Raw genomic sequence first — 15,547 nt, 5'->3', positions numbered from 1 at the left:
GGGGGCTCCGTTGGCATTCTCGCTGGCACCTCATTTTCAGACCATGCGCCAGTTATTTTGACACTTGAGGAGAGGACACGGGAGCCCAGCCTGCAGTTGAGGATCCCAGAGAGGGTACTTACAGATCCTAGTCTCGGTGAGGACATTGAAAGGATCTGGCATGATAGTCAGTGCTCTGACCAGGATGCAGCAGGTCAGTGTGCCCAGGGACTCATCGAGCTTAGCTCTTTTCTGCACGCTGCAGCTTTGACACGGCTGAGAGAGACTCGCGAGCGGGAGCATTGGCTAAGACGTAGCCTTGCTTCGCTTCAGCGCCTTCAGGAGCAGCAGCCTACATGTGAGTGGGTGGCGTCCAAGCTGAGCCAGGCATGCCAGGAGGTTAGAGAGGCAGAGGAGCAGAGACATGAGTTTTACTATCGTCGCCAGGCCTCTCAGTGGATGCAGCTTGGTGATAGAGTGATTGGGGAGTTTTTGAGATCACTGGACCCCGCCATGCTCGAGCAGGAGTCCCCCAGCTTGGGAGGCCGGACGGATCGGTAGCTACTGAGCCCGGGGAGATCAGAGCCATTGCCACTGGGTTCTATAGAGACCTGCTTTCAGCGGAGCCAGCCACTGAGGCTCGGGATGCTTGCAGACAGACTGTGTGGGCCCATGTGCAGAGGAGGGTCACAGATCGTATGCGTATAGTTTTGGGTGAGCCTCTTTCAGAGGTTGAGCTTGCTGAGGCCTTGAGGGTCCTGCCGCGCCATAGTTGCCTAGGGGAGGACGGATTGACGCCTGCCTTTTTTATGTGCTATTGGGACCTTTTGGGGCCAGGCCTCCGCAGGGGCACTGGGATGATGCCACAGAGCTTTTCAGAGGGCTTGATCTTTCTTATCCCCAAGGGGGAGGGAGTATCAGATGATATTCGGCATTGGAGACCTATTACGATCCTCAATACTGTCTACAAGGTCTTAGCAAAGGCCTTGAGTTTGAGGATCCAGCCCTTCCTGGGGGAGTTGATTCATGCTACCCAGACAGGATTCGTCAAGGAGCGTAGTATCCTTGACAACATTTTCACCTTCTGGGAGGCGACGGCCCGAGCTAGATTTCTTGGTGAGGACTTGGTCGTGGTGCTTCTCGATTTTGAGAAGGCATACGATAGAGTCGATTGGGGTTTCTTAGAGGGCACTATGTTTCGCCTGGGCTTTGAGCCAGGTTGGATTAGAGGGGTGGCGGCTCTATATTCCACAGCTCGCAGTCAGGTGTTGATTGTAGGAGGACGGGGGCGGAGTTTTGAGCTGACCAGATCAGTCCGACAGGGGTGTCCTCTCGCCCCGTTTCTATTTCTCTTCTTTGCTGAGGCTATGAGCATGTATTTGACGGCAGAGGAGGTTGGTTTGAGAGGACTCCAGCTCCCAGTCCGAGGGGAGGACCTGCTCGATGCTGAGTTTGCTGACGACACGGGCTTATTTTTGCATGGCCAGGAGGCCAATCTTCTTCGGGCAAAGTTGTCGCTCCAGGTTTTTAGTGCAGCTTCGGGAGCATTGATCAATTGGCGCAAGACAGTGGCCTTTTGGATCAGTAGCGCTCCCACTCCGGCATGGAGCCCAGACCCCGGTTTTAGATGGATTCCTCCTGGCACAGCAGTGCGATATTTGGGATGCCAGATTGAACTAGATTTGTCACCTGAGCAGCAGATTGCCCCGCTTCTTCTGAGCATTCGGAAGAAGCTGTTGTATTGGAGTAGAGCTCGGCTATCCTTGGCTGGGAGGGTGGTGGTGGCAAATCAGGTGCTTTTAGCGACCATGTGGTACATTACGTCTTGCTGGATCTTCTCGAGCTCTTGCATCAGCCAGGTATAGAGGCTGAGCAGGAACTTTCTTTGGTTTGGGCGGGACGGTCAGTCAGCTCGGGCAAAGGTTGCTTGGGCAGTCCGTTGGCCCATGGAGGCTTGGGCATTATAGATCCAGTCCATCAGAGTAGAGCCTTATTGGGGAAGCTTATTGTTCGGGGGCTGCTTCCAGGCGCTGAGCCTTGGAAAGAGCTTCTTTTGCAACGGCTGCAGGCTCGGGCTCCCTCAGCAGGGGGCACTTGGGCACCACAGATTCGATGGATCTTCATAGAGATGAGGAGGACAGGCCTCAGTAGAGGATGGGAGGACAGATTTGCTTTGAGCATCCTGAGAGCTTGGGAGCTGCTGAGACCGGGGCTCTCTCAGAGACCTCCTCCTTGTGTTGAGAAGCGCGCTAGACAGCCGCTCATCTGGAGCCCAGCGGTTCGCACAGAGCAGGGTCATATGCTGGGTTCTCGGCCTCGTCTAGCCTTGGGACCTTTGGCGGCAGGCCCAGCACGTAGCTTTGGAGACTGGCAGGCCTTTTGTAGTCTCCCAGAGGAGATCCAGGTAGAGAGGCTGAGTCACTTTAGAGGGGGGTTGATTATGAGGGATGACATTCAGGAGGCACTCACAGAGGAGTGGTTCACGCCTCTCGAACTAGCGGCCCCATGGTGGATGGGAGCCTTTACACAGTTGGAGATCTTGATTGCTGTCAGAGCTTGCACTGAGGATGGCAGATGCCTGCCTCTACTATGAGATTCAGGATGAGGGCAGACTTCAGAGAGTGGAGGTGGAGTCGCCTTTGGTTGTAGAGTGCACCTTTCAGAGGATACGGGTAGTGGCCGCCACTTCTCGGAAGTGGCATATTGACCCAGACCCTGCAGATGTGCTCCCGGATTGGCGCATATGGGCATATGCAGCGCGCCCCTTGGCCCGGCTATAGTGGGACCCTGGGGAGTACGAGTGGCATGATCCTTATGCATCCCTTGAGGCCACAGAGATCACCTTTTTCCAGTATACTGTTTGGCTGGGGCGGCATATTTTGACGGCGAGGAGGATGGTCTCTCCAGCTGCAGCGGGGCACTGGCAGCTACAGGGATTCTCACAAGAGTTCCTGGAGGATTTTTGGGCCCGGCTCTGGGCTAGTCGACAGGCCCGCAGGATCTCGACTTTCCAGTGGGGCTGGTCGCCCACAGGGGCTCAGCAGTTGGCACCTGGCTTGTCTACAGCGGTCTTCCGGCGGCCTGCGTCCGATGCGGCCACCCTATGGAGACACAGAGACATTGCCTATGGGATTGCCCTCAGGCGCAGCAGATTTGGCTGCGGATGCTGCGTATTCTGGCCCCCCTCTCTCCAGAGGGTATGTTTACGTGGGGTGTCGCTACTTGGTCGACTTCGTCAGGGCCTGCTATGGGCTATGAGACGGAGCAGGACAGTCTGGCCATCAGATTCATTAGGGGCCAGCCTCGCCGCCTTGTTCCTTCACCCTATTTCTCGTCCGCCAGCTGGACACAGGAGAGGGATCTACGATGGGAGCTCCTCAGCAGCCTCACCATCTGGTTCACCTGGAGGGCCCGGTGTTTCAGGGCCTTTGAGGGGAGACTGGAGCCACCAGCAGAGACTGTACGGGGGATTTGGCAGGAGTTGATCCACACCCTACGAGGACAGTATGACCGCATCCGGGGCGACTCGGATGAGGCGATCTTGCGGCGCCAAGCCTTTCACACCACCTGGCGCAGCGGCCCCTTCTATACCCTACACGCGGGGTCCCCCCGTTGGCATTACAGGCCACCTGTTTGGCTTTCCCCCCCTCCTATTGAATGGGAGAGAGAATTAGGGTTAGAGATTCATGTGGGAGACATACACAGAGAAGCAAGGGAGAGAGAGAGAGAGTTGTGGAGATAAGTCAACTCACCAAGATGAGTGTGTGACTCCCCTATCACACATGTATATTGCACTAGTACACATGGTGCACTTAGTACATTAAAAGTACTAAGTGTACTATGTACTATAACTTATGGGCTTGTACACACTATAAGGGTGGGCATAGTGCCTTTACCCCAACAACCTCCCACTTAAAGGCAAAGTGCCCTTAAATGAAGGAAAACTCTGATGAAGTGATACTTCACATCCACATGCTTCGTCTTTGCATGAAAGACAGGGTTCTTTGGATGGCACTCTGACTGTCACAATGCAACAATGGAATATCCCGTGTATAACCCAAATCAACCACTAACCGAGATAGCCATAATGCCTCCTTGCAAGCCTCTGTGGCTGCAATATACTCGGTCTCTGTAGTAGATAAGGCAGTGCACTTTTGCATCCTGGATATCCATGACATAGCACCTCCTGTGAATGTAAACACATAACCGGTAGTAGACTTCCGGTTATCTGGATGACCGGCATAATCCGAATCCGTGTAACCATGCACTAATGCATCCTGTTTGCCAAAGCAAATGCACACTTTGCCAATGTATTCCTTCTGAGACAAATACAACACGCTGATTTCTGTCCCGAAGTATCCGCATACCCAAAATGTGATTTGCATCACCCAAATCCTTCATATCAAAGGTTTGATGCAGCCTCTTCTTCAAGGCATCCATCTCTTTACGAGATTTCCCGGCAATCAACATATCATCAACATACAAGATGAGGATCAATAGACTGCCATCCAAAGCTTTCTTGGTGTATAAGCAGTGATCTATGTCACTTCTCTTGAATTTCTGGGATTTCATGAATGTATCAAATTTATGATACCATTCCCTTGGTGCCTGTTTGAGCCCATAAAGACTCTTTTTCAGCTTGCATACAAGCTTCTCCTTTCCACTTACTGCATAACCCTCTGGCTGCTGCATATATATCTCCTCATGGAGATCACCGTGAAGAAAAGCAGTCTTCACATCCATCTGAATCAAGTCCAGATCATCATGAGCAACCAAAGCTAATACAGCTCTAAGTGTGGTCATTTTGACCACTGGAGAGAAGATCTCATCAAAGTCCACACCATATTCCTGCTTGAAGCCCTTAGCCACTAACCTGGCTTTGTATCTTGGCTTTGCACTTGGTGTAACTTTGAGCCTGTAAACCCACTTGCATGGCAAAACCTTCTTGCCTGCAGGCAAATGCACCAACTTCCATGTTCCATTTTTGTGCAAAGAATCCATCTCAGACTTCATGGCACGCTCCCAAAGAGCCTTGTCTGCCCTCTGTAAAGCCTCCTTATAACATGAGGGCTCCCCACAGTCAGTGAGCATCAAGTAGTCAACCCCTGGAACAAACCTGTCAGGGGCTCTGGAGGGTCTAGTGGACCTCCGTACCCAATGACCATCATTTGCAGGTTGCTGTCCAGCCTGCATATCACCCATTGGTGGCTCCTGTTCCATGCCATAAGGTTGAAATATCATGCCCGGTATCTCCTCTAACTGTGGTATATCCATAGGGATATCTTCTGCCATCTCTGGCTGTCCATTTGGACCATTTTCAGCACCATTTAAGGGCTGGTTTTGCTGCTGTAATGGCTGATTTACAGCCCTTGGTTGTTGTCCATGATGTCCATCATCATCAAAGATGACTCTGCTAGGCTCCTGTTGCCTTGCAGGCTCCTTATACATGCATGTTTCATCAAAAATGACATCATTGCTGCGTATAATCTTTCTATTCACGGGATCCCAAAGTCTATACCCCATTTCACCTCTGTCACCATATCCTAGGAATATGCATTTGTGAGACTTAGGATCAAGTTTGGTGCGCATTTCCTTGCGTATGTGCACGTACGCAACGCAACCAAACACTCTCAAGTGCTTGTATGATGGAGGCTTCCCTGTCCATACTTCTTCTGGCACTTTCCCACCAAGCCTCGTGTTAGGTGACCTGTTTATAAGGTGAACGGCTGTCATAACAGCTTCAGCCCAAAAACCATGAGGTAACGCAGCATGTGACAACATAGAACGGACCTTCTCCTGAATGGTCCTGTTCATCCTCTCTGCTGTCCCGTTTTGTGGAGGATCATAAGGAGTAGAGAGCTCCCTCTTGATGCCTTTAGCATCACAAAAGTCTTTAAACTGTTTGGACATATACTCTCCACCATTGTCGGAACGCAAAGCCTTCAGTGTTTTGCCAGTTTGATTCTCAACAAGAGCAACAAACTTCTGAAACACTGAGAATGTATCACTCTTCAAACGAAGAGGATAAACCCACACCTTGCGTGTGGCATCATCTATAAAAGACACAAAATATTTTGCCCCTCCCAAAGAAAGCTGAGGCATCTCACATACATCTGTATGCACAAGCTCTAATTGAGCATCTTTTTGTCCAAGAGCTTTCTTGTGGGGGCATTGTAGTTGCCAACCATATATACAATGCTCACAAAACTGAAAACTTGAAAACTTTAGAGAAGGCAAGTAACCCAAACGAGACAATTGCTCCATTCCTTTGACACTCATGTGTCCCAACCGACTATGCCACATAGAGATTTCCGGCAGCTCGGTTGCATTTACATTAGCATGGTGACAAACACCTGCATGCATAAAGTAAAGAGTGTGCACCTTAGAGCCTCTGGCAACAACCAGTGAGCCCTTACTAATCTTCCACTTTCCACGACCAAATGTGGTAACATAATCAGCATCATCAAGCTGTCCAGTAGAAAGCAGGTTCTTCTTGATCTCAGGCACATGTCTGACGTCATGGAGCATAAGCTGTGAGCCATCTGAAAACACAAGCCTCACATCACCTCTGCCAAGAATCTTGCATGCATGGTTGTCACCCAAATAAACTACTCCTTCATTGCCAGCAGTATACCTGACAAACAAGTCTCTGTAACCTGTGACATGAAAGGAGGCACCTGAATCAATGATCCATGAGTGCATACCATGACTATCTCCTGTAAGAAGTGAATGGGCATCAAGTGAAGACGTGAATAGGACCTCATCCTCACTCACCTGCATGTGACACATTGATTTCTTCAATCTTGACTCCACTTTTGTCCTTTGGCTTTACATCTTTGGCTTCATCTTTGTCTTTGTCTTTGCCTTTTCCCTTTTCCCTTTTCCTTTTGATCATTTTTCCATTTGTAGCATTGCTTTTTAATGTGTCCCTTCTTGCCACAATAATGGCATTCCAAGTCCTTTTTGGAACGGGACTTGCTCCTTCCCTGTTCTTGGCTTTCACCCCTTTGCTGGGATCTCCCACGTGCATTCATTGCATTGGACTTTCCAACAGAGTTGTTTTTCCTGTTCATCTCTTCTTGAAGAAGAGCACCCTCAACATCTGCATATGACATCATAGCATTCGAATTGCTAGTGGCTGTCCTGAATGTGTCCCAACTCTCTGGCAAAGTGCATAACAGAAAAGTGGCTTTGAACTCATCGTCCATTGCCAACTTTTGATTTATAACTTGGCTGACAATACCATTAAACTCATTTAGATGGGCTGTCATAGACGCCCCTTCCTTCATCTGAAGACCTATGAGTTTCTTCAACCAATACACTTTGCTTGAGGCACTTTGCTGGGCATACAAGTCCTGCAATCTCTGCCACATTCCCCAAGCTGTCTTCTCTTCACGAATGCTGAAAAGTAAAGTGTTTGACACAGACAACATGATAGTGGATCTTGCTAGCTCATCCATATCTTCCCACTCTTCAGCAGAGTAAGAGAAGCGGGCTTTACACCCCTTTCTTTGATAGGCTTGTGCTGCTTCTTCTGGAGCAACACATTATAGCATTGGGTTTGCCAAATATCATAGTTATGTGAGCCTTCAAGCTTCTTGATGTGAAGCAATGAAGAGCTCTCACCTGTGGTTGCCATAGCAATATGCAACCTGTCAATGCCTGACTCCTTGCAAAATGTGCAAACACTGCACCAAAAGCACACAAAGTGCTCACAGTTGTTCTCCCAAGCTTTATCTCCCACTGCAGAAGCACAAATGCAACTCTACTCCCACTGTATGTGATGAAATCACCAAAATCTGGTTGCTGCAGATTTAGGACAGCACCTTAAATGTGCTCTGTTCCCCTTCCAAAGTACTGTACAGCAGTACTAAGTGCTCACCAATGATGTACCAAACCTGTACCGGCAAGTACAACAGCTGAAATTGAACCTTTTGCTCACTCAAATCAGTGTACAGCCATGTCAAAACTTGTACAAAGCTGTACCAAATCTGTACCAGCAGGTACAATAGCAATAAATGCTCTCCTAGCTGTCCAAATGAGTGAAAATCAGACTTTTACAGTCCCGAACACTGCATACAACAGTCCCGAACAGAAATTGGGCAAAAGCCCCTTGACTGCAAGCTGATTTCTGAGGATTCAAGGCATAAAAGTCTTGCCTGCTGCTTTGCCAAGCTTAACAAGCATAAAATCTTGAAAAGCCCCTTGATTTAAGATCAATTTCTGATCATACATGGTACATTGATGCACATGGAGGCATCGAGAGTCTTCACAGTGCTTCCCCCTGGCCACATATACATCCAATACATGAAAGCCCCTTGATTTACAGGCACATTGAGTGCTTGTCAGGCATCAACACATTGCCCAAAGCATCAAACGCGATTGCCTGCATGCAAATCAATTCAATCGGCACAAAAGCCCCTTGATTTGCACTGCAATTTGCCGCAATTTTGCCCGAATGTGCGATTTCTCACATCATACAGCATGTATGAATGCTTAATTGCACAATTACATCAAAAGCCCCAAATTTCGAAATCCAATTTCCTGCAAATTGATCCTGATTGTGACCAATGTCACCCAATTTTGCCAATTTTGCTCAAAATTGAGCAATTGGGCACCTGTACCTGCTCAATTGATTGAATTGATAAGAAATTCCCAAAATTGAAGGCAAATACCTCTTAATTTTTTGAATTTCTCTGATCTGCAGGCTGAATTTCTTTGTGTTGATGCTGTTGCAGAAGGGGGGGGGGGGGGGGGGGCTTCTTGCTGATGTTGCTGAATCGGGAGTTGCTTGTGTTGATGCTTATGCGCCTGCAGCTGTACGGATGGCTGGGCTGCGTAGCTCTCCTCAGCAGGTGACGTGGAGCTGAGCGCCGCCCGCCTGTTGACGCCTTGTGGCTGAGCGTGACCACCACCACGTAGGCGTGTCGCCTGACGTGGAGCTGAGCGCCGCCCGCCTGTTGACGCCTTGTGGCTGCGCCTGACCACCACCACGTAGGCGTGTCGCCTTCGCCTGCTTACGCGGACCACCACCACGTAGGCGTTGCAGCCTTCGTCGCCTCCTTCAGTGGCTTGCGCTACACGCGTTGTGTGCCTTCGCTGCCTTCCTAGTAGCCAGTTGAACGCCCAACGCCACCAGTCGCTCGAGCGGGGACACACTTCACCACTTCGCGCAGGCCGCCTCCACGCTCACCGCACCAATGGGAGATCAAGAGGGCAGCTGCTGTTGCTGGATTCCCAAATGCAAAGACTGGCTGCCCGTAAAAGCCATCAATGCAGGAAACCCTATTCGAGCAGAGAAAACCCGAAAACCTGTGTGTGTGTATCACCGCAGAGATGAATAGGAACGCCTTCAATAAGTGCGGCTGGCTATGGCTTTGATACTGCACATGCAGAGAGCTGCACATGTTGGAAGTAAACTGCACATGCAGAGAGCTGCATGCTGGCTCTGATACCAGTTGAATGGGAGAGAGAATTAGGGTTAGAGATTCATGTGGGAGACATACACAGAGAAGCAAGGGAGAGAGAGAGAGTTGTGGAGATAAGTCAACTCACCAAGATGAGTGTGTGACTCCCCTATCACACATGTATATTGCACTAGTACACATGGTGCACTTAGTACATTAAAAGTACTAAGTGTACTATGTACTATAACTTATGGGCTTGTACACACTATAAGGGTGGGCATAGTGCCTTTACCCCAACACCTATTGTATGATTTAGCCCCTCAGTTCTTTGTACTGATGCTTGTACTTTTCAGCACCTAGGGAGAGTCTCCCGGGCTGCCTTGCTTTGTTCATTGCTCAGTTTTTCTTGTGAGCAGGAGAGGATATTTTGTAGCCCTACGGGCGTTTTTATATAACTAATGAAAGGATCTTTTCTCGGGGGGGGGGGGGGGGGGGGGGGGGGGAAGGGGGCATATGCCTATAAGTGCTCCTTCTGCTCCCTTGCGGATAGCTCGTCCAGCCTGGAGATGTGAAATCAATGGGATGCCAAGAATGCTTCTATCCCCACGAATTATGACAGGCTCAGGAAAACCTTTACAAATAGTAAAAGTGTCCTGTCCCCAATCGGGAATAGGCTCATACTGACGGAACCACTGAATTCCTAAGATCATGTCACACCGCAACAGAGGTGAGACGATGAAATCTCGTTGAAATGAGGCCTTCTGAACTTCAAAGGCAAATTGTTGTGCCTTCTGGGAAATGTGGGTGCGAAGACCAGGTGTGAACTCGTTCACATCGAGATGATATGGGACTAATGTGCAGTTCAATTTATTAGCCAACTAGGGAGACATGGCGTCTTTAGAACTACCCATATCGGAAAGGACTACAAACTGTCGGCCCTGGGCAGACAGTTGCCCTGGGCAGAGCCATACGCTCGGATGAGGCTCTTCTGAGCAGCATCGCTCTCACTCTCCTGCTTAGCATCAAATACCACGAATGGCATAGGATGCATAGAAGGTAAAAGTTGAACTGCATTTGAGGTAGTCGGCGGGGCTGGAGGAGCTGGGGAGGCTGTGGCAACTGTGGCAGAAGGAGCTTAGGCGGCTTGTGCCGCTTGCCATTTGTGGCAATCCTTCTTACCATGCCCTATATTATGACAGAAAAAACATCTATTTTCTGACTGGTACTTCCCTTGCTCCTCTAGAGGAAGATAACCTCCAGTAATGCCTGCTTTAGCCTTTTCATCAGGTGTTTTCTTAGGTTCTTTATCTTTCTTACTCCGTGAACTACTAGAGCTATTACTGCCGTCCTTCTTAGAATTTTTAGAAGACACGTTACCTTTCCTTGTCTGAGCAGTTGATTGCTGCTCTGCTGGGGTTTGGTACTGGATGGAGATGACTGCTTGGGCCTGCCTCCGTTCAGCTTCATTTCTTCGTTCTGAGCGAGAGTCAGAGCCCGGTCATATGTACTTGGTTCAAAGTTACGAACTGTGAACCGAATGTTAGAGTCCAATCCACGAATGAATTGCTCCATCTTAGCCTGCTCAGATAACCCTAACTGCTGTGCTAAAGTAATAACCTTACTGGAAAATTGAAGCACTGGGGATCCGTTCTGTCTGAGTCCACAGAACTCGTCTTTCAGACCGGTCATGTACTGGGGCGGGAGAAATCTGGTCTTCAGGTCATGGACAAAGATGTCCCAGTCAAAGGCTGTGACACCTGTGGCCTGGTCTGTATGAATACTAGACCAATGCTGCCACCAAGTGACTGCCTCACCAGTGAGATGGGGAGCTGCTAAGTGGACTTTGTCTTGTGGGTCTGTGATCCTAGCTAATGGAAAATGAGCATAAAACTGATGAATAAATTGATTAACTGATGAATGATCACACTTACCATCATACTTACTAAAGTTTGGTTGACTGCGAATGATGGTGGTTGATGCTGCTGTGGACTGCTGGCTGGTGACACCTATGACTTGGGAGACTGAGGAGAGCTGCTGATACCTCAAGTGTATGGCCTCCTTTTCCCATTGGTGCTCGAGTAACATACGTTCTCGATCAAGCTCACGTTGGTGTTTCCGAGCGACGAGTTCAGCCTGACGCCGGTCTTCGTCGATCTTGTGTTGGGCTTCCTCATAGTCCCGTCTTTCTGCTTTTTCTCTTTTCCTTCGGGCCTCATCCTCTCTCCTTTGTTGTTCCATCTGAAAGAAGAGGGAGATGTAGTCGGGTGCTGCTGGAGGTGTAGAAGGACGTGCTGCTGCTGCCTCCAAGAGTTGGAGACGCTCCATGAGCAGCTGGTTCTGAGCTCTAAGAAGAGCTATGGTGTCTGCTGTAGGCGGAAGAACATGGTCTCCTTCGGGGGAGACGTCTTCCGGCGGCTGATGAGTACTCTCTTCTGTAGACATGATGTGGAGGTCGTGTTGGAATGCAATCTAACCATCCAAGGATGCCCCCACGCGACCAGCAAAACTTGATACACATGAATGAAAATACATAAATGTAGGCATGAAAATACCCTGAGGAGGTGAAGTGGTGGCAATGGTGATGTCATCCAAGAACTGGTGCTGAACTGCTAGAGCCCGTGATGAAAGAGCCTGGTTGAATCAGATTTGCAAGAAAATAGCTTGCAAAGCCATTGCTGACGACATGTTGGGTACCTATGCCTCCTCTACAGCTCTATAGGTTTGTGATTGTAGGTTGAACCTACTCTTAGCAGGTTCTAAAGCTTGCACTCGGTCCACATTGTTCTTGAATTCTATGGAAAGAATAACCGGATTATCCCAACCTCTTTGATGGCTGCAAGGATATTACATGTGTGCGGAAGTTGAATCGTGATTAACACTAAGCACATGAGAAATCGCGCTTATCTACCTTCCAAGACACAATAGAGAAGGAGAGAGACCTAGTCTATTGTATATTGTTACATGAATGCTAATAGCGGAAGGCTTAGTCTTGGATTAGCACTAAACTAATGATGATAATGCTAATCCCGACTAATCTTGCAAACACAGGGAAGAACGAGATGTAACCCTAATCTACTGTATATTCCAAAAGACAATGGTTTTTGGATCTGAACTTAGATCCTACTCTTGTATGCCTACCTACTGACGCATACAGAAGGTGTTGCTGAATTCACAACTTCTCGAGTGATCCAGATGCCTTGGCTGTTGCTGCCCTTGGTCTTGGCTCTTAAGCTATTTGTCTCGGCTGTTCAACCTCTGTCTCTGAATGCTTATGAATGACCCTTTACCTCCCTTTATATAGGGATTTTATGGCAAGTTGTATTTGAGTTGACCATCCATTTTCAGGTCATAAAGCATCATGAAAAAGGTTACCAAACATATTCATATTGTGCCCAATAAATGTCCCAACCATTAGTGCATGTCTTGGGCACCACTGGGAGTCTATAGGGCTATCAAAAACTGCCCCAATCGGTCCACACTTGCCTTGGATCTTGCCTAAAATGTGGCTGCCAGTGGGCAGCGTGCAGGTGACAGAAGATCTTCTTCTAGGTGACCTTTGGCAGGGCTGGCACTTGCCTATGTATCTTGTTGCTATGCTTATGAGAACCTAGCTCGTGTGCTAGGGTTTTGTGCAAAAGGTGCAACCTTGGTTTCTGGAGCAACCAAGCCTCCTAGATGCAGGCTGATGCTTTCTTTGAAGGGGCTGTGCGGGCTATTGATCTACAACACGTTGTGTTACAGCACACAGCTGTGACCAGGCTCAAGGACCAGGATGCCCATCCGTTTGCAAGGATGCCAACTGGTAGAGAATGGAGGTTGTGGTTGTTGGTGAAGAGCACGGTTTGTTGAGAGATGGAGGTGGGGAAGCAGAGGTGAGGTGATGCTGTAGATGGTAGCCTGGGGTGGCAAGCTGGATAGAGGGCTTGGGGGGGATTAGGGGCCGGTTAGGGGGTTGAGTAGGTGGTGGGTGCGAGTATGTGCATGGGGGTTTGGGCGGTGGGGGGGTGGGGTGGGGAGAGTGCAGAAGAAGAGGCAAGCAGGTGGATGGGTGGCACCCATGCTTGCTAGGGCAAACAGCAGCACCCCACTCCATCATGGAAGATAAGCCCCACCTGTGTGCCGAGGGAACTATAGGGTGGAAAGGCCCTTGGTCTTCCCACCAGTCCTCGCCATAGCTTGAACAATATGAGCTTAGAGAAGAAGGGACTCTGCCCTCTCTGCACTGCTGCTTTGATCTGCCATGGCATGTCGGGGCCTCCACTGCGAGGAGATCATGCTGACTCTGGTGGTGTTCAGCTTGCTTCTTTCCACACGCAGATCTCTGCTTGATCTTAGAGGGCTATGCCTGGAGTCCATCCATCTACAACTGTTGCCTTAAGTGGTCGTTAACGAGGCCCACCCTAGGTGTAGATCTAATCTTCTCAATAATGCTAGCTCAGTTATGATCCATGCAGCCTTTGTGTGTAGCCCACCCTGTTGCAACTTGCTACACTTTTCAAGTTTCAACATCAACCTTCTAAAATGTACAAGTTTAACGCAGTATTTATTTCGTGACTGAACTTCTTGAAGCAAAGTGAGTGAATCATATCCAAATAATTTGTTGTTTCAGCTAGAACTCCTTTTGGAAGAGAGGAAGATAGATACAAAGCATTTGCAGAAACTATAGCAATAAACCTTAATGGTGCATATTTCATGTCCGAGCACATCCTTCCATATTTGGTTCCTGGTGAATCAAGTATCATTCATATCTCGAGTACCCGTGCATTACAAAGTGAACCCAATACTGCAGCCTACAGTGCATCCAAGGCTGGCCTTTGCGGTCTAAGCCATTCACAGGTATCGACAAGTTCTTGTAATTGCATTTATCTTGTCAAAACAGCTACATCAGAGACTTCTCATCCTATCTCAAATGAAAAGGTTATGTAAACAAAATTGAGTTGTGGTGTGTTGCAGGCAATCACATTGGCTGGGCGTGTGCGTGTGAATGCAGTCCTTCCTGGTTGGATAAATACTGATCCAAGGGGAGAACATGTTTTGCGGCCTGAAGATCATAGTTGGCATCCGGCTGGAAGAGTAGGAGTGCCGAAGGATGTTGCAGAGATGTGCTTGTTCCTATGTGATGGCGAGCGTGCCGGCTTCATAACTGGGCAAGAGTTTGTGGTGGATGGTGGAGTCACTAAAAAGATGGTTTATCCAGATGAGTGAGCTGTAAGATGTAGTTCTCACGATAGTTACATCTACTAAAATATGTCCCGTAAGAACCTAGTTGAAGAAAAGAGCAACGTACTGTTGCTTTTGAGTGTCTCTTAGTATAGGCCCTCCCATGGTTAGGGTTTCATGCGGAAGGAGGGAATATTTTGTACTGTTAGAATGTGCTTTAGCTTACTTGGTGCATTTCTGAGATGCTACGCTTATTCCTCGCATGAATATGTATGCAAATTGGTACATCAATGTGTTAGCCAGTAACAGGGCATGTCTAATGCGTGCTCCCGTGCATTTCTTAGTATACTAAACAATGGAGTTTTTTATGTCGCTTTTTCTCTGGGTCCTATGCGCATTGCATACCATAGATACTTACCCTTGTCAAATCCATCCTTTGGCCTATCTCTATACGCAATCCAAAATGATACCTCTCCAAAACGTATGCAGAAACCTTGCGATGTCCAAAACATTTCCGAAACGCACCCGAATCACACTGCGGACCCCAAAAATTAAGTATACTTTGTATACAGCACACTACAGTATATTCCTCCTCCTTCTAAAAGAGTATCTCAATCGGACACAGAAAAACAAGGTCGTGTGAGGAGGGAGGCAGACTACTAGATGAAGTGTCAAGGAAGCTAGCTTTGATACCATGTTGGAAACATGGATCCTCCCACTTCCCGGGAGGTCACCCATCCCAATTGTGTTCCTGCACAAGCGCGTTGAATTGAGATGTTCCAAAAGTCACTCTAGCCATCCAAACCCCAAAACCTTAAGGTGTATGACCTCTGGTAATCCAATTTGTAGAAACTTCAACTTTTCGAGATTCAAACCCAGTCTCACTACATGAGCTGGTTATCTCTAGAAGTGTGGATTACATCTCCAACACTAGTATCAGCAGAGCATTATATGGTGGGATTACTCTGATACCAGGATTTGTAGCATTATACGGTAGTGAT

The 15,547-nt window shown here is 48.5% G+C and overlaps 1 protein-coding gene across 1 annotated transcript in view; it reads left to right on the top strand.

Annotated features, from left to right (window-relative positions):
• Nucleotides 1–14,918, top strand: part of LOC147619076 (uncharacterized) — a 16,390-nt gene extending 1,472 nt beyond the window's left edge. Inside the window, exons 2-3 of the mRNA XM_086774281.1 lie at nucleotides 13,996–14,222; nucleotides 14,340–14,918. Coding sequence (XP_086630407.1) covers nucleotides 14,079–14,222; nucleotides 14,340–14,591 — 396 coding nt within the window. The 5' untranslated portion in view covers nucleotides 13,996–14,078 and the 3' untranslated portion in view covers nucleotides 14,592–14,918. The remainder of the gene's footprint in view (nucleotides 1–13,995; nucleotides 14,223–14,339) is intronic.
• The last annotated feature ends 629 nt before the right edge of the window (nucleotides 14,919–15,547 follow it).

Source organism: Cibotium barometz, chromosome 34 (assembly GCF_041138505.1).
Source record: "Cibotium barometz isolate CiBa-2024 chromosome 34, ASM4113850v1, whole genome shotgun sequence".
Taxonomy (NCBI): domain Eukaryota; kingdom Viridiplantae; phylum Streptophyta; class Polypodiopsida; order Cyatheales; family Cibotiaceae; genus Cibotium; species Cibotium barometz.
This window is presented reverse-complemented; position numbering and strand designations above follow the sequence as displayed.